The sequence below is a fragment of the Onychomys torridus genome, chromosome 1 (assembly GCF_903995425.1).
Source record: "Onychomys torridus chromosome 1, mOncTor1.1, whole genome shotgun sequence".
In the NCBI taxonomy this organism is placed as follows: domain Eukaryota; kingdom Metazoa; phylum Chordata; class Mammalia; order Rodentia; family Cricetidae; genus Onychomys; species Onychomys torridus.
The window spans coordinates 175686761-175710466 of record NC_050443.1 but is presented as its reverse complement, the minus strand read 5'-3'; the positions used below and the strand labels follow the sequence as shown (position 1 = coordinate 175710466).

The 23706-nt window shown below is 46.8% G+C and overlaps 1 protein-coding gene across 3 annotated transcripts in view; it reads left to right on the top strand.

Moving 5' to 3' along the window:
- The first annotated feature begins 12556 nt into the window (after positions 1–12556).
- The window catches only part of LOC118587085 (nebulin related anchoring protein), a 75532-nt gene continuing 64382 nt past the window's right edge, over positions 12557–23706 (top strand). For all 3 annotated transcript variants that reach the window (XM_036192729.1, XM_036192738.1, XM_036192720.1), the window contains exons 1-5: positions 12557–12628; positions 12942–13036; positions 13509–13596; positions 19478–19582; positions 22474–22575. In XM_036192729.1, coding sequence (XP_036048622.1) covers positions 12557–12628; positions 12942–13036; positions 13509–13596; positions 19478–19582; positions 22474–22575 — 462 coding nt within the window. The remainder of the gene's footprint in view (positions 12629–12941; positions 13037–13508; positions 13597–19477; positions 19583–22473; positions 22576–23706) is intronic.

The window sequence follows — 23706 nt, the reverse complement described above, 5'->3', positions numbered from 1 at the left end:
AGCCTACAGGAATCCATAGCTGGCTCAGATGGAGAGGTAGTGTGGTATGAAGGGAAAGCTGCTCTCCCTTCTTTCTTGTGGGCTGGCATGAGAAAGTCCAGTTATTTGCTCCCAGGCTGGATTATTACATATCAACATTTTAACTCCCAGAAACACAAAAGGGAAGAGACCTGTCTTGACTTTCCCTCTGTAATATTATACTGGCAACTTGAATACAAATGATTGTAACTGGAGAGCTTCTCTCCAGGTCCCACCAAGCCCCCTGCAGTCCCACAACCCACGTATAAAATAATCACTCAGACGCTTATATTACTTATAAACTGTATGGCCATGGCAGGCTTCTTGTTATCTACTTCATTTATCTTAAATTAACCCATTTCTATTATTCTATAAGTTGCCACATGGCTCGTGGCTTACTGATATCTTACATCTTGCTTGTCATGGCGGCAGCTGACAGGTCTCTCTCCTCAGCCTTCCACTTCCCCCAATTCTCTTCTCTCTTTGTCCCACCTATACTTCCTGCCTGGCTACTGGCCAATCAGTGTTTTATTTATTACCCAATCAGAGCAACACATTTGACATACAGAACATCCCACAGCAAATGATATTCTCTCCTAAATGTCTCCTGGCTCTCCCACCTTCAGATCATGTAATTATTTTAAATTTACTTATTTATTTTTTGTTCATAATACTTTATTTTTTAATTAATCAATTTATTAATTTTACCTAGCTCAATCACAGTTTCCCCTCCCTCCCTCCTCTCCTTCCAGTTCCTCCCCCACATTAACTCTCTTTCCCTTCCCTTCAGAAAAGTGCAGGCCTCCCATGTATATCCACCAGCCATGGCATATCAAGTTGCAGCAAGACTAGGCACCTCCTCTCCTATTAAGGCTGGACAAGGCAACCTAGAAGGAGGAAAGGGTCCCAAGAGCAGGCAACAAAGTCAGAAACAGCAACCCCCATCCCCTGTCCCTCTGCCACAAGAGGAACAAGCTATACCACTGCAACACATGTGCAGAGGGCCCAGGTCAGTCCCACACAAGTTCTCTGGTTGTTAGCTCAGTCTCTGTGCACCCTCATGAGCCCAGGTCAGCTGACTCTGTGTGTTTTCCTGTTGTGTCCTTTGTAAGACAAATTGCTTATTAATGGTCTTATTAATAAAAAACCCGGAGCCAGATCCTGGGGTAAAAACTTAGAGATTAGGGAAGCAGAAAGAAGCCAGCCACGTTCTTACTGCTAGAAATCCTCAGCCAAAGAGACTACTTCCTGTACACTCATGCCTATATGCCTTTCTGTCCCTGCCCTCTTACTTCCTCTCTCCGCCCAGCTACATCACTTCCTGTTTTTCTGTACAGACCTCCAGACCTCCATGGTTAGTGCTGGGATTCAAGGCATGTGCCACCACATCTGGCTCTGTTCCCAGTGTGGCCTTGAGCTCACTGGATGCTAGGATGAAGGGTGTGTGCTACTACTGCCTGACTTATATGTTTAATATAGTGGCTGGCTTTTTCCTCTGATCCTCAGATAAGCTTTATTGGGGTGCACAAATAAAATATCACCACAGTCCTTGACCTCTCTGACTCCCATAATCCTTCTTCCCCCGCTTCCACAGGATTTTCTGAGGTCCACCTAATGTTTGGTGGTCTCAGCATCTGTTTCCATCAGTTTCTAGGTAAAGCCTCTCTGATGGCACTAGTCTATGAGTATAGCAGAATATCATTAGGAGTCATTTCTTTGATTTTTTTTTTTTTTTTGCCAGTCATGTTTGGTACTATCTTAGGTTTCTGGGATGTCCAGCTTCTGGGTCGTGGCCCTCCAGGCAGTGGCAGGAATGGGCTCCTTCTCCTGGTATGGGTCTCAAGCTGGACCAGTCATTGGTTGGCCACTCCCATAATTTCTGCGCCACCTTTGTCCAAGCATATCTTGTAGGCAGGGCAAATTGCAGATCAGAGGTTATGTGTCTGGGTTGGTGTCCCAATCCCTCCACTGGAAGTCTTGCCTGGTTACAGGAGATGGCTGGTTCAGGCTCCTTATCTCCCATTGCTGGGAGTCTTAGCTGGGGTCACCCTTACCTCATCCCAGAGATGCCCCTGATTCCAGTTGTCTCTCCCAGGACTCTCTCCCTCCATCCTCCTCCAAACTGATGCCTCCTCTTCCCAAGTCCACTTCCCTAACCCCAACCTCTTCCCCCTGCCATATCCACCTGTGCTATTTATTTGTTGGTTTGTTTATTGTAGTGGTGGTATGATGGCATGACCCAGGGTCTTGGAGTGAAGACTACCACTGAGTTATACTCCTGTTCCCAACCATGTCATTATTGTAAGATTATGGTCTGTGCTAAGGATATGGAAGCCTCTTCCTCACTCCTCAGACCTTCGCCAGCAATCAAGGTGTCTCCCTAGGCCTTGCCTCTCTTAACTGTTCTTGGCTTTGTCTCTCTAGACTTTGTCTGTAGCCTCCTCTGGTATCCAAGCTGCCAGTAAGTTCCCAACCCTACCTGCAAGGCACACCCGCCCCTACCTCACTCTCAGATGCGCCACAGTGATGTTCTCTATCCAATACTGCACAAGACAGCTCTGGCCAGACTATAACTACATGGGACTCCATTAGAGATACCCCAATCTTAGCAGAAATGTCAATTGACTGTACCCACAGGCCTATACCCAAACTCAGGCTCCTACTGAGATACTGATGGCCTTCTGCTTTGTAAGAAGTTCACATGGGAAGCTCAGGGCCCAGGCAGAATCCCTTCTTTTCCTACAGAAGGAATTCATGGTTGCCCCTCAACTCCAGATATGTCCTGTCTGTTCTCTAAAAATTCGTTTGGGCCCTTTAAGTGCTTTTGTATGCCAGTGTTAGGACTATGGATGGGGATGGGGGGGCTGGAGAGACTTTATGAGACAGAAAGTTTTGCTTGTAGTCTCAGTGCCTGTTGTACCCTGCAGAGAAAGTTGATGCTCTTTGCCAGCTTATCACAGCCCAGCTGGTGGTAAAAAGCACTCCACAGCCAGGGACTTCCTTTGGTATCCCCTTGAAGTGCTTTCCAAAATGAGACCAACTCTGTCTGGTACCTACAGTATCAATTTCCGTGGAGTTCTAGAGAAGGAACTTCTAGCAAGTTCTACCAGATATATACTCAGCCTCAACCATGCCCTCTCCAACAAGGTTTGGACCTCAGTCCTGGAGAGATCAAAGGAGGTGACATGTTATAGAACATTACTTTAAGATGTGTTACATTTGTTTATGCTGTGGAACATTTGTTTAATGATGCAAAGATGTGTTGTATTCTTTTATGTTGCATTTGTTTAACTCTGTGAAGCTGTGTTACTTTACCTGTCTAAAACACCTGATTGGTCTAATAAAAAGCTGAATGTCCAATAGCAAGTCAGGAGAAAAGGATAGGCAGGGCTGGCAGGCAGAGAGAATAAATAGGAGAAGAAATCTGAAGGGAAAAGAAGAAAGAGCAAGAGAACAAGGAGAGGAGGGTGCTAGGGGCCAGCCACCCAGCCAGCCAGCCACCCAGCCAGCCAGCCAGCCAGCCACCCAGCCAGCCACCCACCCACCCAGCCAGCCACCCAGCCACCCAGCCACCCAGCCACCCAGCCAGCCAGCCACCCAGCCAGCTAGCCACCCAGCCACTCAGCCAGCCACCCAGCCACCTAGCCACCCAGCCACCCACCCAGCCAGCCACCCACCCAGCCACCCAGCCAGCCACCCAGCCAGCCACCCAGCCAGCCACCCAGCCACCCACCCAGCCACCCAGCCACCCAGCCAGCCACCCAGCCACTCAGCCAGCCACCCAGCCACCTAGCCACCTAGCCACCCAGCCAGCCAGCCACCCACCCAGCCACCCAGCCAGCCACACAGCCACCCAGCCAGCCAGCCACACAGCCACCCAGCCACCCAGCCAGCCACCCACCCAGCCACCCAGCCAGCCACCCAGCCAGCCACCCAGCCACCCAGCCAGCCACCCAGCCACTCAGCCACCCAGCCACCCAGCCACTCAGCCACCCAGCCACACAGCCAGCCACGGAGTAAGAGTGAAAGTAAGATTACAGAAGGAAGAGAAGGAAAAGGCCCAGATGTAAAAGGTAGATGGGATAACTTAAAGTTAAGAAAGCTGTGCTGGACAATGGTGGCACACTCCTTTAATCCCAGCACTTGGGAGGCAGAGCCAGGCGGATCTCTGTGAGTTCAAGGCCAGCCTGGTCTACAGAGCGAGTTCCAGGACAGGCACCAAAGCTACAGAGAAACCCTGTCTAGAAAAAGATCAAAAAGAAAATAAAGAAAGAAAAGCTGACCGAGCCAAGGCTGGACGTTTGTAATTAAGAATAAGCCTGCGTATGTGATTTATTTGGGAGCTGACTGGTGGCCCCCAAAGAGTCAAAAGAGAGAAAATACAACAACTGTGACGAAAACTTTCCTTGTCACCCCCATGGCTATTCCCAGTTGTCAACCAAGAAAGAACTTTGGCCGAGGAAGTGTTTCCATCAGGTTGGTCTGTGGGGCATTTTCTTCACTGATGATTGGTGGGAGAGGATCTGACCCATCGTGGGAGGCCCATCCGGGGAAGGTGAATTGTTATAAAGAGGCTAGCTGAACAGGAGCAGGAAGCAAGCCAGTAGGCAGTACTCCTTCATGGTCTTTGCTTCAGTTCCTGTCTCCAGGTTCCTGCTTAAATTCTTGCCCCGACTTCCCTCTGTGATGGACTGTGATGTGGAAATGTGATCAACTTAAGCTCTTCCTCCTTCGAGTTGGCTTGGTCAGTGTTATTACAGCAGCAGCAAATCAACTGGGACAAGCTCCTTATTTCAGCTCTGTGAACTGCAATGTGCTATGATGTTACATTACATTGCACTAGTAGGTTTGTTACGGTATGCTGAATGTTGAAGTGCTAACCTCCAGCACCTCAGAATTATCTGTATTTGGAGATTGTAACACGACTCTTAGAAGGTCTTATTAATTAAAAAAAAAACCCTAAAGCTAGATATTGGGATGAAATTTGAAAGATAAGAGAAACAGAACAAGCCACAGCCAACCTCACCTTGCCAACTCCTTGGCTGATCCTGTTTTCTCAGACTGAAAGCCTGAGTCCTCACCCAGAAGGGATCTCGGTTGAACTGCTAAACAGCCTCTAGTTCCTGGTCTTTGTGCCTTATATACCTTTCTCCTTCCTGCCATCACTTCCTGGGATTAAAGGTGTGTGTCCTTCCCAAGCAAGACATGAGGTCTCAAGTGATGGGATTAAAGGTGTGTGCCACCATACCTGGCTCTGTTCCCAGTATGACCTTGAGCTCAGAGATCCAGAATGCTAGGAATAAGGGTATATACCACCATTTTCTGGCCTCTATGTCTAATCTAGTGGTTGTTCTGTTCTCTGACCCTAGATAAGTTTTATTAGGGTAGACAAAATATTGGGGAACACAATACATCACCACAGGAGATAGTGTCTTTTATATATATATATATATAATGTATGTGCGTGTGTGTGTGTGTGTGTGTGTGTGTGTGTGTGTGTGCAAATGCCTACAGAGTCCAGAAGAGTACTACAGATCCCCCTGGAGCTGGAGTTACAAGAGGTTGTGTGAGCCATGTGAGAACTATGTGGGGGCTCAGAACCAAACTCAGTTTCTCTGCAGGAGCAGTACAAGCTCTTAACTATTAAGCTGTCTCCAAGATGGGAGTTTTACAGAGGTAAAATGAGGCCACTGTGGCTGTAACCCACATAACCTTTGTCTTTGTTAGAGCTGCAGATTAGGACCCAGAGGCACATGAAGGGACCTGTGAGGACATAGGGAAGAGGTGGCCACCTGCAAGTGGAGTGGTCTCAGGAGAAATTAACCCTGTTGATACCTTAATTGTGGATTTGAGCACCCACAATTGTGAGCAAGCGAGTTTCTGTGGCTTATGCCGCCTTCTCTAGGGACTTTGTATGACAGCATTAGCAAATTAAATCATGTCCTTTGTAAGTGTGCTATAGGGATAGCTGGTGTATTTAGGCTGTGATGGAAGGTCTGATTGGAAGAGTGTGAAAGTTAATAGACAAGGCCCTGGTGTGTGGATTTCCACACCAGCATTGTCTCTGGTGCAGAGGAGTGAGGAGTAGACAAATGGAGTGGCTTGACCTGTCAGCTCAGAAGAGGAGCACTGTGGTGATGTACAGTGTACCCTAATAAAATTTACCTGAAGATCAGAGAACAGAACCAGCCATTAGATTAAACATAGAGGCCAGGCAGTGGTGGCACAAACCTTTAATCCTATCTCTTGGGAGGCAGAGATCCGTCTGGATCTCTGTGAGTTCAAAGCCAACCTGGACTACATGAGATTGACTCAGTCTAGGAGAGAAAGCAGAGTCAGGCAGTGGTGGCACACACCTTTAATCCCAGCACTAAGAAGGAAGTGATATGGTGGGTGGAGAAAGGTATATAAGGCGTGAGGAGACAGGAACTAAAACCTTGTCAGCTGAAGAAGTTCATTTGGCTAGATGCCTACTGGCTGAGGCTTTTCAGGCTGAGGAGTCCTGGAGGTAAGAGATGGCTTGTTCCTTTGTGTCTCTGATCTTTTGGTAAATTTTATTAGGGTACACAATCAATATATCACCCCACAGCACCATGGAAGCTTATGGTGAGTGAGGCTCATATAAACTCTTTACCAATTTCCTATTTCTAATTTCCATCTCATAAGTTACCCAGTGCCTCAACCCTCACTTATCAGTGTTAGCTCCACCCACTCATGCCCAGTGTTGGCTCCACCCACTCATGCCCAGTGTTAGCTCCACCCACTCATGCCCAGTGTTGGCTTCACCCACTCATGCCCAGTGTTAGCTCCACCCACTCATGCCCAGTGTTGGCTCCACCCACTCATGCCCAGTGTTAGCTCCACCCACTCATGCCCAGTGTTAGCTCCACCCACTCATGCCCAGTGTTAGCTCCACCCACTCATGCCCAGTGTTAGCTCCACCCATTCATGCCACCAATCCCAGCATTTACTTACTTAGCTTCCCAAATAGGTCTGCTTTGAAGGTCTAGGGGGTTTAATGGTAGATGACAGTTGAGTGGGTAAGTGTCCTAGGCATGCCCCTCCCAACATCTGTGGCACATTTCTGAGGCACATTCTATACAGTTCCTCAGAGAGTCTCCAGCAACACTAGCCTCAATCATCCATAGCAGTAGTAAGCATAGAACATATGGTTGATTGACTTTCCCTGATCTGTTCTCAAACCCTCACCCTTGCCAACTCTTAAGTATTTTCCTGCACCCAAGTCCTTGCTTCAAGTTCCAGTTTGAGGGAGGCCTAAACCAAGACAGATATAACCCCCAGCATAGAACAGGCAGCTCTGTTCAGTTCTGAGCAACAGTGACCAGTAGCTGTGCTGTCACTTTAAAACCAGTTCATGTCTGTAGTCCCAAAGAGAGCTGGAGATGACTCAGAGGTAAGGAAAAGCACTCTATTCTGGTGACACATGCAAGGTATAAAAAGATCTTGATTAGCTGAATCAAGGGGCCCCTCCTCAACAGGATGATGTAAGAGATGAATAAAGGACGTTGTACTTAAGTTCTAAGGAAACCCCTTGTCACATCATGAACAGAGTCATTCATGTCCACCAAGCCTGTGGAGGTTTTCATCAGTCACAAGCTCCTGGTGAGTCAAGATGTAAAGCCAAAGCCAAGTGGGTGGTGTTGACAGAAGCATCCTGCCAAGGGTCGACAACACTGTGTCCATCATTGGACCCACCTGCTAAACTTGCTGACTGGACAGGGAAACAGAGCCCTCTCAGTTGCTACTGTAGAGTCCTCAGCCTCATTTGTGTATTTACAGGGTGGGAAAGACTGTGTTTCTGGTGCCAGCCCAGCCTTGGCTCTATGGGCACTGGCCATCTTCACATGGATATAAGTATTTGTAATGGGTCTTACTTTGGACTGCCAGCTCCCAAATAATGACATGGAGACTTTTTTTTTTTTTTTTTTTTTTTTTTTAATTTGAGACAGGGTTTCTCTGTGTAGCTTTGTGCCTTTCCTGGAACTCACTCGGTAGACCAGGCTGGCCTTGAACTCAGAAAGATCTGCCTGGCTCTGCCTCCTGAGTGCTGGGATTAAAGGCTTGTGCCACCCCTGCCCAGCAAGAGACTTTTATTAAGTACGAAAGTTTGGCCTTAGCTTAGGCATGTTCCCAACTAGCGCTTAAAATTTAAATGAATTTATATTAATTAATTTTATTTTTGTATTATATCATTAATTTTATATAATATATATTTTATATTAATATGAAATGTTTATATTAATCTATATGTTGCCACATGGTTCATTATCTCTTCTCAGTACCATATGTCCAACTTCCTCTCTGTCTAGCTGATGAATCTCCTGCACCTCAGATTCTTTCCAGAGTTCCTATCTCTGCCTGGAAGTCCCAACTAGCCTCTCCTGCCTTGCTGTTGACCATTCAGCTCTTTATTAAACCAGTCAGAAGATGCCTTAGGCAGGTGAGGAAGGACAGAGATGCATCTTCACAAGGTGTACAAGAAGATTATCCCAACGAAGTATCAGTGTCCATGGCTTTCTGCTGCCATGGAATTTACCTGCTGGTATTGAGGGCTAAGCTGCTCTGAGACCTCTGTCACACAGGGAGTTAATACTCATGAGATTTCACCAGCAAGGGCTGATGGTCAATTCTGTCTCCTTACTTCCTCTGGCAGCCATTCACATAGTGTGACTGAGAATTTTAATTGTCAGTTTTATTGGATTGAGAGATGCATAGAAAATTAATAAGGCACACTCTTGTGTGTGTCTCAGAAGGCATTCCAGAGACAATTAGGGCATGAGTGATTTAGCCCATAGATGGGTCTCAGTTGAGTAGACTGAGAAGTGGTAGGAATATGGAGATGGGATCCAGTTGGAGGATGAGAGGTCACTGGGGACACACCTTTGGAGAGGAGATAGTTTGAATGGGAATAGCCCCCATTGGCTCATATGTTTGAATACTTGGTGGACAGTCAGTGAAACTGTTTGGGAAGGATTAGGAGGTGTGGCCTTGTTGGAGGAGGTGTGTCATTTGGGGGCAGGCTTTAGGTTTCTTTCTTTCTTTTTTTAAAGATTTATTTATTTATTATGTATATAGCGTGTATGACTGCAGGCCAGAAGAGGAGAACAGATCTCATAACAGATGGTTGTGAACCACCTGAGCCACCATGTGGTTGCTGGGAATTGAACTCAGGACCTCTGGAAGAGCAGTCAGTGCTCTTAACCTCTGAGCCATCTCTCCAGCCCAGGCTTTAGGTTCTGAAGCCCAGTCCATTCCCAGTTAGCACGTTCTGTGTGTGTCTCTCTGTCTCTGTCTCTCCCTCTGCCTGTGGTGTGGTCTCAAGATGTCAGCTCTCAGTTATTGATCAGCACCATACCTGCCTGCCTGCTGCCATGCTCCCTGCCATGGTGGTCAAGGACTCTAGCACCCTGGAACTGTGAGCTCCCAATGAAATGCTTTATTATTACCTTTTTAAAGTTGCCTTGGTCCTGGAGTCTCTTCACAGAAACAGAAAAGCAGCTAAGACAGAGGATGTGTCTGTTTTCTGGTTCTCCACGTCTGTCACTTCTTGATTGTGGTGAGGTGAGCCGTTTCCCACCATCCAGCTCTTGTTGCTGTGTTTCTGTCTCCCCTTGGGTCATCCAGCCGTGGAAGGCGCCCTCTGAAACCCAAACCCACAGCTTTCCTCCTTCCCAGTTCTTTCTTTCCCATGTTTCTCACAGCAATAAAAAGCTGGCTAACACATGTGGCCCCCCCCCAAAGTTGGAGATCACGTGGGCACTTTATAGGACTTTGTTCCTAAAATCCAATCCAGAGTCCAAAACTTTGTGAGCACCAACATGATGCTACAAGTGGAAAACTCCACACCAGGAAACGTTGCTTCATGCACAAAATTATTAAAAATATGCTTAAAATTATTTCCTGGCTGTGTATTTAAGGTGTGTATGAAATATGAGTTCCATATTTATGTATGACTTATTTACCTAAGATATCTCATAAAACATGTAAATATTCTAAACTAAAATGGAAGCTGAAACCCCAAACACTTCTGGTCCCAAGCATTTTAGATAAGGGTCATGGTCACCTTGAGGACCAACTTCACACCAACTATGTCCCCTCATTTCCTGCCTCCTCACTCTGATTCCTGAATTCTAATAATGAAAGTGCTCTCCTAATAATGTCCTTGACCACAGGCCTTTGCCTCAGCTTGTTGTTTGGAGAACCTAGGCTAAGGCCCATATTGTCTGAGGCACTCTCTGAGGTCAGAGGAACCCCCGGTGCTCCATGGCTTGGTGGCCTAATAATCAAGGAGTCAAGGGGCCAGGGCTTGGACTAAGAAAGAAAATTAGAGAAAGATGGTGTGAGCCAAGTGCAGACCCTAATGTCTTGTCCTGCTTCCTACCACTGCAGTAATAGTTAGCGTTCAGCATTTCACAGTGAACTACATTTACCTCATGGTCTGGAGAGTAGACTGGCTGAGGGCATGATGCTGACACCTGGAAGGGGCCTGCTGCTGTGTCATCCCTTAGCAGACGGTGTGAGAGCAAGGAGAGGGGAAGGAGACTACCTCAGTGTCTCCGTGGTGACATTGATTCACTAATTGCCCCTGGTTAGGCCCCATCTCCCAATATCACACTGGGATAGAGTTCCCAAGACATAACATAGGAGGCCCAAGTTTGTCTTGCAATAGGTGTTTTCTTCTACTTAAACTGTCCCACTTCCGGGTCTACGTGTGGCTGTCACCCTGGAACTCATGAAGCAGAAGAGTGGTACAAATGGAACCGGACATCTTCCGTTACAGCAATCCTTGTTTTCACAAGTGGGACGGAGAAGATGGAACAGCTGTGGGGTACAGCCAGCCTTTGACAGGGCAGAAACGCTCTTAGCTTTTCCCGTAGGTGAAACTGAGCCTGATTCCTTCTCATGGTTAGGGCTCCCACCTAACTCCTGAGTCAGGTTTGAGAAGTCTGGTACCAGCAAAGCACCCAGGTCTCTGCTTCCATTGCTGGGGACAATCCTGCTACCAGGATGGTGGGTTCACTGTGGGAGGCACCTGAGCCTGGAGTTCCTGCTGAGTCCTGCCTCCTGCCCCACCCGCTTTCCATTTTACACCCATCCACCCCCACCCCAGTCTCTGCTTACTGCTTTGCAGCTTCCTCTGCTCCTCTGGCTGTCCTTACCACACTAGCCTCGATTCCAGGGACAAGCCAATACTATGCTGTGAAAGTACTACTATAACCCTGCTTAATATTTCCACTCCTGGTGTTTTATATAAAATTTTAAGGAAATTCCATGTGTAAATCCAGATTTCTGGCTTCCATGGGAAAATGAGACTGAGGAGTGTTGCCTGCTATACATGGGGCACTTGTGCCTCCATTGGGGTCTTAGCGTTGCCTAGGACTTCACAGGGCCTCTGTAGGTATTCCGGTGTGAGCAGTAAGTCTGTTCGTTAGTGTACTAGCTCTAACTGAGCACCGAGGACAGGCCTAATTCTAGACCTTGGACCACGGAAGTTGTAACACGGACTATAGTGTCATATTCTGGTGGGCGGCGACACACTTGAACAATAGATTCATTCATAGTTAGCATTTCTAGGCGGCAGTAACTGCTGTAAGATTAAACATCAGGTAGAGGACATATGAAGCAGTTAAGTCCTGGTGGGACAAGTGAGGTGTCATTTTGTAGAGAGTGTCTCCGAAAACCTTAAGGTTGACTGTAAGCAGAGACTAAGGGCAGTGGACACTCCCCAAAGCCAGGAGGGGGGATTTTTGTCACCAAGCCGCCCCTGTGAGGACCTTCGTAGCAAGAGAATGAGCAAAGGCCTGTAGGAATATTCTAGGACAAAATATAGAAGCCCAAACACCAAGCCTTCTTATTTGTCCTTATTTATTTTTAAATTTAAAAGTTAAACTCAAATGGGCATCTTAGTAAGTACTTAATTTTGTTACTGCAAAATAGGTAAAATTCAAATTTGGCATTTATGCTTCCAGGAGGGTGAATCAATCCTCTTTTGTCCCCATATTTTAGGGAGCTGTCCTGTTTGCATTAGTCAGAGGAGCTACAGCCAGCTTTTCTAATTAGATTCCCAGAGGGAGTGGGTTATGGCTATTCTTTAGAGTCCTTTTCTGGAGTATGAGCATAGCTAGTGTTCACCAGGCCCAAGTGTCTGAACACACACACACACACACACACACACACACACACACACACACCAAGATCCACATAAACATGATGCTGCTATGAGTTAACTTTTCTATTTTGAGAAGCACATCAACTCAAAATACCTCCACCTTGTCTCAGACGCATGCGTGCTGACGGAGTCGCCAAAATTGTCTCTTGAGTAAGTGGCAGCTTTAAAAACCAGCCAGCTGAGGACTCCAGAGCAGAAGGTCAGAAGAGGAAAGTAGAGGTTGGATTGCGAAGGTTCAAGGCGTCCCGGGGAGGCTCATAGTGGTGGGATTTGATCTGAACGCGTGAGCAGCTTGACTGTGGTTCTCCTTGGCCTTGCCTGTTGCTTCTCCATCTCCTACACTCCAAGATGAATGTCCAGGCCTGTTCTAGGTGTGGCTATGGAGTTTACCCTGCAGAGAAGATCAGCTGTATAGACCAGGTCAGTGGAGAACTTCTCTGGTCTTTGGGAAGAATGATGTACATGGGACATGCATCTCGTCACCTATGGAATTCCATTGAACGATAAGGGAAGGATGCATTCTACCTTTCTTAGGTTCTGTTCATTTCTATATCTTTTGTGCTGCTTCAAGAAAAAAAAAACTGTTTCATTTTAACATATTCTACTCGTGTGTAGAGCTCATGAGTTTTAGTTTAATTCTATCCATAATTCTCAATTTTTTGTAGCTTAAAGTCTGTGAGCCCTGAGTCTAGGCGAAGACCACTAATTGCCAGGTCTTTTCTGTGTCTTTCAGACATGGCACAAAGCATGTTTCCACTGTGAAGTCTGCAAGATGATGCTTTCTGTTAATAACTTTGTGAGTCACCAGAAAAAGCCGTACTGTCATGCGTAAGTATCTGATACCCGGCCGCCATGGCCTGACTTCTGGTTCTCCATGAGTAGCCAGCTGAGGGATTGGTTCTAAGCTCCAAGCTGGGCTCTGAGAGTACCTCCCCCAAAGTGCTCACTCTGATCCAGTCACGGAGGAACCCTTAGGTTCGACTTTAGGGGAAAGGCCAGCCCCACCACCATAACCCTGTGTCAGATTACAAAACCTGCAGAACAGTGTAACTGCTGAAGATACGCATAGTATCCTCTTAAATGATGTCCAGATCCATGACCATCCTCAGTGAAAATTCATCTCCATATTATATGTGTTAAATTTACTTGATGGTTTTGAGGGATAAGACTTAGTGGGAAGTCATGAGCTGAATTCTTGAGTTTTGTGCTCATCCGTCTTAAAAGAGGCCAGTATTCTAAGAAGTTACTCGACCCCTTGGATCAAGCACTTTACTAATTTCCATTTGCATTGCATTTGCAGCCATAACCCTAAGAACAACACTTTCACCAGCGTCTACCGCACACCTTTAAATCTAACCTTGAAGAAGCCTGTGGCCGCCGGGGGTGGGGTAAGTCACTTAGCTTTGCATTTTGAAATAGCCTGTAAGAGAAATTCCTGGGCTCAGACTCCTGCTGATCTTTGTTTCTGTCTATATACCGACCAGTTCACTTCCTCCTCATACACACACAAAGTGCTCATAAGTGACTAATGCTGCTCTTTGTCCTACTGCAACATTTGAGGTCAGCCCACAGGTCCTTGATTCGAACATGATCTTTGTATCTGGCCAGCCAGGACACAGTGGTGTCGCCTTATATAATAGGCCTCACATATACTAGGTAGTTAATACATAGAACAAAATTGACAGAGCTGAAGAAGATTCCGAAGAGGCCTTCTCTCTCTCCCTCTGCAGTATTTTGGAGTAGAACTCCCTTGAACTGAGAAGTGGCTATAATCTCATTGTCCCCCATGTGGGGGACAGCTCAGAGATATTTTGACAAATGAAGTTTGCTTTGGGAGGGGGGTTCGAGGGCTAGGTGGATGAGGGTGGTGTGTTCATGAGCCCAACAGTTTGCTTCTGTCACCCACCCAGCTGTTGGAACGATGAATCATTGGCCCATGAGACAGCTCTGTGGGGTGGGATTTAGGCCGATTTCTAAAATTAGGAATTACCCAGCAGGTGGAGGACTCTCTAGTAATCTCTCTTCACTCGAGACTCCCTCCCTGGTGCCACCCCTGTTTGGGCTGACTCTGGTACCTACTGGACTGGACTTAAGGAAGTGTGTTAGCTGTCCTTGCATGCATCTCTGCAGCTGCTGTGAGCAGATCTCCCTCCCTAAGCACTCTGCACTATGTGTGTGTAACAAGCACGTGGCCCTGACCCGGACGGAGGCTGCTTACACCACTCCACACACATTACAACCCAGTGGAGCAGGTTCTATTCTTGTCCCGTTCTCCTGAGAGGAACCTGAGGCTCAGAGACATTATGCAACCTGTACACTGCCATCTGTGTACAAATCTGGATCTGGCTGGCTGCAGAGTCTGTATAACTGGCACACTTGTGTACATACCCGGAAGGCAGCAAACTGCAAAGGCTAGAAAAATTAAAGCTTCACGTATCCAGATGTTTCTGCAGTTAGGTACAGGAGACGGCTATTGGTGCGTTTCCTACTCTCCACCATTTCCTAGCCTCCCTCATGCCTGGCAGGGCTACCTTATAGTTACACAACACGGCACATGGTGTTTACCTTTCCTTGGGTGGCTGTGGACTCACTCCCTTTTAACTGTGTATGACCGACCTAATCTGGCAGGGTGCCGGGGTAATCCATCATTCTCTTTTAGACCACAGGCAGGAAGGTCAGTTTCCCGGGATGCCTGAGTATGTTTATTTGTTCACATCTATGACTATGTGACAATGTGTACGTGTTCATATGTTTGCACATGGTCAGTGTGTATGGGTACTAGCAAGTGTGACTAGGCATGCGTGTATACACAGATCTATGATACATGCACTGCTGTATATATGCATATGTTCATGTGTATTATATCTTTGTGGTATGTATATATTCACATATGTATATATATGTATGTGGTGTGCATATATGCATGTGTGGGCATGTCTGTGTACAAGTATATTTATATGCATATATGTTTGTACATTGGAATACTACACCATGCATTTTTGTTCGTGGATATACATGTGTGTGCACATGTACAGTTGAATATGGTATGTACATGTGTATAAGTATACATGTATGCATGGTGTGTATAGTATGTGTGTATATAAACAATTTATTATTGGCACCACTGTCTCCTATTTCTTAATTAGGAAAAATTGAAATGAACAATCATGTCCTTTCTAGACCTCAAATCTTTGAACTACCGTAGAGTGTGTGATGAATGAATTTTCAACACTACCTGGCCATCTCTCTGAGAGACATGGCCAATTCAAAAAGAAATAAATGCATTGTTCATGTGCTAAAATATTCAAAAGAAAGGCAAGCGCCAGTGATGGTGAATTTGGGTAAAGACTTTAAGCTGGCATTTGTCATAGGTCTATGATTTTCTGCTTCACAAATGTCACTTGGAAAAATAAATATTTATTAAGCCAGAACTTCTTGTTTTCTGAGAGTGGATGGGATTTCTAGAAATGCTCCCTTGCATCTCATTGTTGTTCAGAGAAGGAACTTCCTGCTCAGGATCCCCAGTGGCATTTCCAGCCTTTGGCTGTCCCCTCTCTTACTCTTTGGTGTGACTGTGACTTTCACTCAGGGCTTACAGTGCTGGGCAAGGGCGGCAAGGCAGCTTTCTGAAGGTGGGATAGAGCCTCTTGTTTTGGTGACATGTTGCTTATTCCTTAAGTCATGGTTCTGTAGCAGGGTAGTTTTACCCTTGTAGGACAACATTTGCTGAATGGGGATATTTGTCACTATCACAGTTGGGAGGGAGGAATTATTGTATTTGGTGGGTACGAACTAAGGCTGCTGTGCAACATCCTGCCATGCTCAAGGAGTTCCCCAAGACAAAGACTTAGCTGGGCCTATGTATCAGAAGCCTTGAGTCTCTGAACTGCTCATGACAGTCTCTTCAAGTCCAGTAGGGACGTGTGCAAAGTCATTTCAGTCATGTACTGACAGCCACCTGCCAGTCTGTAGCTAACATTACGCAGCAGCAGGCTTGGGAAGTAGACACAAAGTGCCCTTTTCAGGAAACTGGAAGTCCTAGGTTTTTCTCTCTGTCCTTGTTTCTCCATTGTCTGTAAAATTAAGGATTTAAACTTCAGCTTGTAAAAACTGAAGTTTTGGGGCCCCATCTTTGATCCAACAAATTGTGATATCTTGGCTTTGGATCTAAGAACTTGTTGATTTTTCTCTTATGGTGAGTCCTTCCACAGCTCTCTTTAAGAAACCTTTGCTTTTCCCCAAATCATGAAGGTACTGACCTGTCAGTGTTCTCCAAATTGATTGGAATATGGGCATGACATTTGTACACCTATGTCTTTGCCATCACAGTCAGAGTCATGGTGTGATGTGTAGATACTGCTGACTGCCTATAATACTGGTGTGAAAATATGAAGACTCCGGGACAGCTAGGAAATCTTGAGGAATACAATAGAAGGACTTAGTTTACCAGTTCTCAAGATGTACTGTGAAAGCAATACCTAGTCACTTAGTGGACTGACATAAAGATAGACAAATGAGACAGACCAGTGAGACAGAGCAGGGAGACAGAAAAGTGAGACAGACCAGTGAGACAGACCAGTGAGACAGACCACTGAGACAGACCAGTGAGACAGACCAGTGAGACAGACCAGGGAGACAGACTAGGGAGATAGACCAGGGAGACAGACCAGGGAGACAGACCACTGAGACAGATCACTGAGACAGACCAGTGAGACAGACCAGTGAGACAGACCAGTGAGACAGACCAGGGAGACAGACCAGGGAGACAGACCAGGGAGACAGACCAGGGAGACAGACCAGGGAGACAGACCAGGGAGACAGACCAGGGAGACAGACCAGGGAGACAGACCAGGGAGACAGACCAGGGAGACAGACCAGGGAGACAGACCAGGGAGACAGACCAGGGAGACAGACCAGTGAGACAGACCAGTGAGACAGACCAGGGAGACAGACCAGGGAGACAGACCAGGGAGACAGACCAGGGAGACAGACCAGGGAGACAGACCAGGGAGACAGACCACTGAGACAGATCACTGAGACAGACCAGTGAGACAGACCAGTGAGACAGACCAGTGAGACAGACCACTGAGACAGACCACTGAGACAGACCAGTGAGACAGACCAGTGAGACAGACCAGTGAGACAGACCAGGGAGACAGACTAGGGAGATAGACCAGGGAGACAGACCACTGAGACAGACCACTGAGACAGTCCACTGAGACAGATCACTGAGACAGACCAGGGAGACAGACCAGTGAGACGGACCAGGGAGACAGACCAGGGAGACAGACCAGGGAGACAGACCAGGGAGACAGACCAGGGAGACAGACCAGGGAGACAGACCAGGGAGACAGACCAGGGAGACAGACCAGGGAGACAGACCAGGGAGATAGACCAGGGAGACAGACCAGGGAGACAGACCACTGAGACAGATCACTGAGACAGACCAGTGAGACAGACCAGTGAGACAGACCAGGGAGACGGACCAGGGAGACGGACCAGGGAGACGGACCAGGGAGACAGACCAGGGAGACGGACCAGGGAGACAGACCAGGGAGACAGACCAGGGAGACAGACCAGGGAGACAGACCAGGGAGACAGACCAGGGAGACAGACCAGGGAGACAGACCACTGAGACAGATCACTGAGACAGACCAGTGAGACAGACCTGTGAGACAGACCAGGGAGACAGACCACTGAGACAGATCAGTGAGACAGACCAGTGAGACAGACCAGGGAGATGGACCAGGGAGACAGACCACTGAGACAGATCACTGAGACAGACTAGGGAGACAGACCAGGGAGACAGATCAGTGAGACAGACCAGTGAGACAGACCAGGGAGACAGACCAGGGAGACAGACCAGGGAGACAGACCAGGGAGACAGACCAGGGAGACGGACCAGGGAGACAGACCAGTGAGACAGACCACTGAGACGGACCAGTGAGACAGATCACTGAGACAGATCAGTGAGACAGACCAGTGAGACAGACCAGGGAGACAGACCAGGGAGACAGACCAGGGAGACGGACCAGGGAGACTGACCAGTGAGACAGACCAGTGAAACAGACCAGGGAGACAGACTAGGGAGACAGACCAGTGAGACGGACCAGTGAGACGGACCAGTGAGACGGACCAGTGAGACAGACCAGTGAGACAGACCAGGGAGACAGACCAGGGAGACAGACCAGGGAGACAGACCAGGGAGACAGACCAGGGAGACGGACCAGGGAGACAGACTAGGGAGACAGACCAGCGAGACGGACCAGGGAGACAGACCAGGGAGACAGACTAGGGAGACAGACCAGGGAGATGGACCAGGGAGACAGACCAGGGAGACAGACCAGAGAGACAGACCAGTGAGACAGACCGGTAGATGAGAATACAAAGTCCGTCAATGAATTGCCCATTTGTGATCACTTGAATTACAAAAAATAAAAAATTAATCACTGCAGTTCAATGTCGAAAGAATGCTTTTTTGGTCACATGTTGGAGAGATTGGTGTTTGTACACTCAATTACAGCTAAATGGCTGAAGAATGCTAATAGTAGATATTTTTATGGGGAAAGATTAATTAGACTCCCATCCTAACACTATGCACAAAAAGCAACTGAAAGAGTATTATCCTTTCAGAATAGAAAAGGGATAAACTTTCATGGAAACGCAAAAGGTAGACAATCTCCATGACATCAGTGAGCCAGTGTTTTATCTAGCCTGATGGACGGTGACTGACACATTAATGGGAAGGAAGTCGAGTTGGAAAACTCTCCCCTGTGCTAAGTTTGTGGAGAATTTACCTTTAAAAAAATTACATATCCACTTATTTACGTTTGTGTGTGTGTGTGTGTGTGTGTGTGTGTGTGTGTGTGTGTGTGTGTGTGTGTGTGAAAGAGAGAGAGTGCATTTGTGCCTGGCTGCACATGTGGAGGGCAGAAGACAGCTCATGGGAACCAGTTCTCCCCTTTGGCCGTGTGAGTGTTGGGGACTGAGCTCAGGCTGTCAGGCTTCATGGCGAGTACCTTCACTGGCTGAGCCACCTCTAGCTTTTGAGTCACACCACTCAAGAGAGCTTTCCACATGGCAGGAGTTCAATATGTGTCACCTGGCTGGTGGCACATTGAAGCCACTGTGGGACATTGACATGGCGAGCTCTGTGTTACCGCTAAGATGCCTCACGGCTGAGACTCAGAAGTGTCCCGATTCAGCTAGGCATGGCTTCTTTCCCTCCTCTGATGGAAATGTCACTGATAATGCTTTCACTGTACACAGGTCAATGGCCAAGAAGATGGTGAGCAGTTTACATCCGTTTTCCACTGGGACATGAAGCCCAAGGATGGAGCAGGCACACCCAGCAGGCAGCCATTGATGGGTGAGGTGAGTGGTTTGGAAGGAGAGAGGAGGATGCAAGAGATCGCTATTGCTACCACTTCTAAGGAAACCACCCGCTTTTCTTTATCCACCATGTCACCCCACCTGTCGCCAGAGACCTCCACTAGTCCTTCCTGACAGCATCCCAGCTGTATCTGCCCGGCTCAGATTTGTCATGTTCTCTCCTCCAACCACAGGGCTCTGTCGCCAGAAGAGTGGCCCCAGCTTGTGTCCAGTGTTGCTCTTCTTCCTGTGACACTTCACCTGGCCCCAGTCCTTCCTCTCTGTTCCCCTGTCCCCCTCTGATTCAGTCGCTCCTGCCTGGCCCTGTGAGGGCCTCCCAAAATGCCTTCCCCTCTTCTTGTCCCCATTCCAGTGTGCCACATCAGTCACACGGTTTCATGGATGTCCCTGACTTATTCTTCTCATGGCCTGTTTATTGATGACCTGCTCCTTAAAATATCCTTGGGCTATTTGTTTTGTGTACATGCACAGTTTTTGCATTCTTCTCAATGTAAAAGACTCTGATACGCATAGCACTAACCCTTAAATTCCCATCTCCATCCCAGACCACTCAGTTCACGTGCCCACCTTACTAATCCTGCAGGTATCCTTCTAGACTTTCCTGTGTACTTATATCTGTCTGAGATCTGTTTACAGCTGTCCCCTGTCTGTGTCTATCAATGTTCTATCCATCTCAAACTTCTATTACTTAAGTTAGGCACACCTACTACCTTACTGAAGGATCTGACCTGAATTATTTAGCCACTTTTTTTCTTAATTTAATTTTTATTTTCAAATTATTATTATTATACACACACACACACACACACACACACACACACACACACACATATATATATATATATATATATATATATATAATGAATTTTAGTCATTATTATGCCTCTATTATCTCACCCACTAAAGCCTTCAAGTCACCCTCCTACTTTCATGGTTTTGTGTGTGTGTGTGTGTGTGTGTGTGTGTGTGTGTGAGAGAGAGAGAGAGAGAGAGAGAGAGAGAGAGAGAGAGAGAGAGATACACTCACTCACTCACAGAGTTTAATTGAGATTACTGGCATGAGCATGGATGGGAGGTTATTTACTGGAATGTGGACCACTAATCAGTAGCTACACCATTGGAGAAAAATGACACTTTCTCACCCAACGACCATTAATGGCCAATAGTCCCTCAGGGAAGGATGTGAGGTCATGAGCTCCTCCCATCTATGGTGTGATGTTGCTGGGACCAGTCTTGTACAGATGACACCAGCTGCAGTGAGTCCTGAGTGCTAGGTCCAAGAGATGCCCCTTTTTTTGAGATGTGGTTTCTCTCTATAGCCCTGACTGTCCTGGAACTAGCTTTAGAGACCAGGCTGGCCTGGAACTCACAGAGAGCCACCTGCCTCCGCCCTCCCAAGTGTTGGGATTAAAGGCATGCACCACCACACCAGGTTTTAAGAGACTTTTGTATGGTGGCCCATTTCCTCATCCTTCAGTTCTTATGTTCTTTCTTCCTCCTATCCTGTGATTTTCCTTGAGCCTTGGAGGGGGTGATAGAGATGCATTTAGGGCATTTATTCTTGGAACTTTGAGCTGTTATGGGTCTGTGCCTTAACCACTGTGTCTGACAAGGGCTGAGAACATCGTTAATCTGTGGATATATCATCATCAATACTCAGAACAGTAGTAGGATACCTCTAGTGCCAATGACCTCTCTGACCCTGGTATCTTGATTAGGTCACACAGATCCATGTGTGTCCTAAGTTCCCTCCTGTGGACAAAGGGCCTCAAATCATATCAGAAAACATTTTTATCACCTATAAAGTAAACGTAAAAAAAACTTGTTAACTCACAGGGCAATTGTGAAGATTAAAGAATAGACAAATGCAAAGATGTCAGAAACAGCCTTAGGTACAGGAATGGCGGCAATTATAATTTTCATTGACAATTATATGCCAATGTATTTTTTTATTAAGCAATTATTATTACTTTCCAGCTGTCTTTCCAGCCCACAGATACTATTTATAGAGCTGTCTCCACGTCAGCATCCTTTGCAGCTGTGTGGATGTGTGCTAAGGATACTCCACTGAGAGCGGTTGTAGGGTGCAACCTGGTAGGGTAGACAGGGCTGTCTGCTCTTATAAATGATAAAGTTGCAACAGCTACTCTTTCCCACAATCTCTTGGATACAGCAGGTGTTTCCCAGAACAGACAATGAAAACGAGGTTGTGATGTCCCAGCGTGCATGCCTTTTGATCTTCACTAAGGTTGTCAATTGCTCTCTCATACAGGTTACTTCAGAATACTTTATTTTCCCTAAAGTATATGTAAGCACACAAATGTCTTTTAGTTGCTAGTTATTTCCTTAGTTTTATTCCTGAAGTTTTATAGCAAATATTTTAAAAGAAAAATCTATTTTTTCTTTTTCCTTTGCTTTTCCCATTGGCAATCTTCAGATACAAAATAAGTAGTAGGTTTTTAAAATTTTGCTGGGTAAAGCTGACTTACCTCAGACCTCCTGCCAATGGGGACTTCTCCCTGCCCAGGCTTATGGCACTCAGGGGCAAAGAAATATTTTATTGCATTTGGGAGGTTTCTGTAACAGAAGATCTCAGGGAATTCAGTTATCCAAGGTATCAGGTTGTTTTCTAGTTTGAAAAACATGGGCAGTTTGGTTGGCTGAGACCCTGCATGTAGGAGCAACTTGCTGTTAGATTGTGTTGATAGTGAAGGATTGCTGGGGAAGTGTCGGGTGGACTGGGGGAGTTTTGGATTGGGCTGGGAAAGTGTGGGCAGACTAGGGGCAGTGTGGGGTGGGCTGGGAGGAGTGTGGGGTGGACAGCCAAGCATGCAGGGAATGTATCTGGATGTGTGTGCCTGTTTTCTTTATAGAGAGACTATTGGCCAGGGTATGGAGAAGGGAACACTTGGTGTCCAGGAGCTCTGCCAGACCCTCAGATCGTAAGGATGGTTGAAGCTCAGTCTCTCGGTGAGGTAAGGGCTTATGAACCACTTACAATTAGTAGGTAACAATTCTTTCACATATTCCTTTCTTTTTAAGATTGTGGTAGACAGAACACCTTCCCCTTGTCTTGTCTTGACTAATGTCATTGTGTCAAAAACTCCTGACAGAAACAAAAGGGGTGTTCAATTTTGTCTCATGGGTTCAGGGGAGCTCAATCATGGCAATGACGTGGCAGAGAAATCAGTTTAGAAACTGAAGTAGATATGACCTTCAAAGGCTGGTCCAGACTCCTTCTCTAAAGGCTCCATGCCACCCTCACATGCTAAGCCAGGGAAAAAGTATTCAAGACATAATCCAGGAAGGGGGTAGTCGAGCTAAAATGCCTCTCTCCCCAAGATTCCCTTGTCCCAATCTGTGAATTGCATCACTCAGTTTCCTCACACATCAAAGACACTGTACAGATGTGATTAAGTTTAGGATCTTTCGATAGGAAGAACCTGGATCATGAGGGCTTCCCACAAGGTTCTCTCTAGCCAGGAGGCAGGGAGGCCAGAGTCAGAGAAAAGACACTGTAGTGATAGAAGCAGAGGTCAAAGCCATGTCCGGTCAAGAAATGAGGAACAACAGGGCCTCTGGAAGATAGAAAGGAAAGAGACAAATTCTTTTCTTGTTGCTCCAGAAGGAGCCAGGCCCCACACTAGACTTCTCACCTCCAGGACTGTGAGGGAACGCTTGGACAGTGCTGGAGTAGAGAGGGCCGGAGCTACCCTTGACTGAGGATGGTGCCCTTGCTCCCTCTGTATACAGCTCTGTACACTCTCCCCATGGAAGACCCTACTTGGGAAATTATTGTTAGCTTTTGTGATTTGTTCCTTTGAAAAACAGAAAGAATGAGAAACACAAGCGCTGAGGTTCCATTTCTCATTAGAAAAGTTACCCCTCAGGTTGCTCAGAAAGTAAGCAGGGAAAATGAGATATCTTCCTTCCTGTGCTGTAGAGCTCTCCCTGGAGATGAATTCCAGCCAAGTCACTTGGATTAATGGCTGAGTTACGATACAAGGGCACCTGAGGGAGTTGTACCAGGCTCCCCACAACATTATCTGAACACTGATCCCCTTTGACTTAGGGGGATATGGGTCCTCAGTCTTGATGGTGTTATT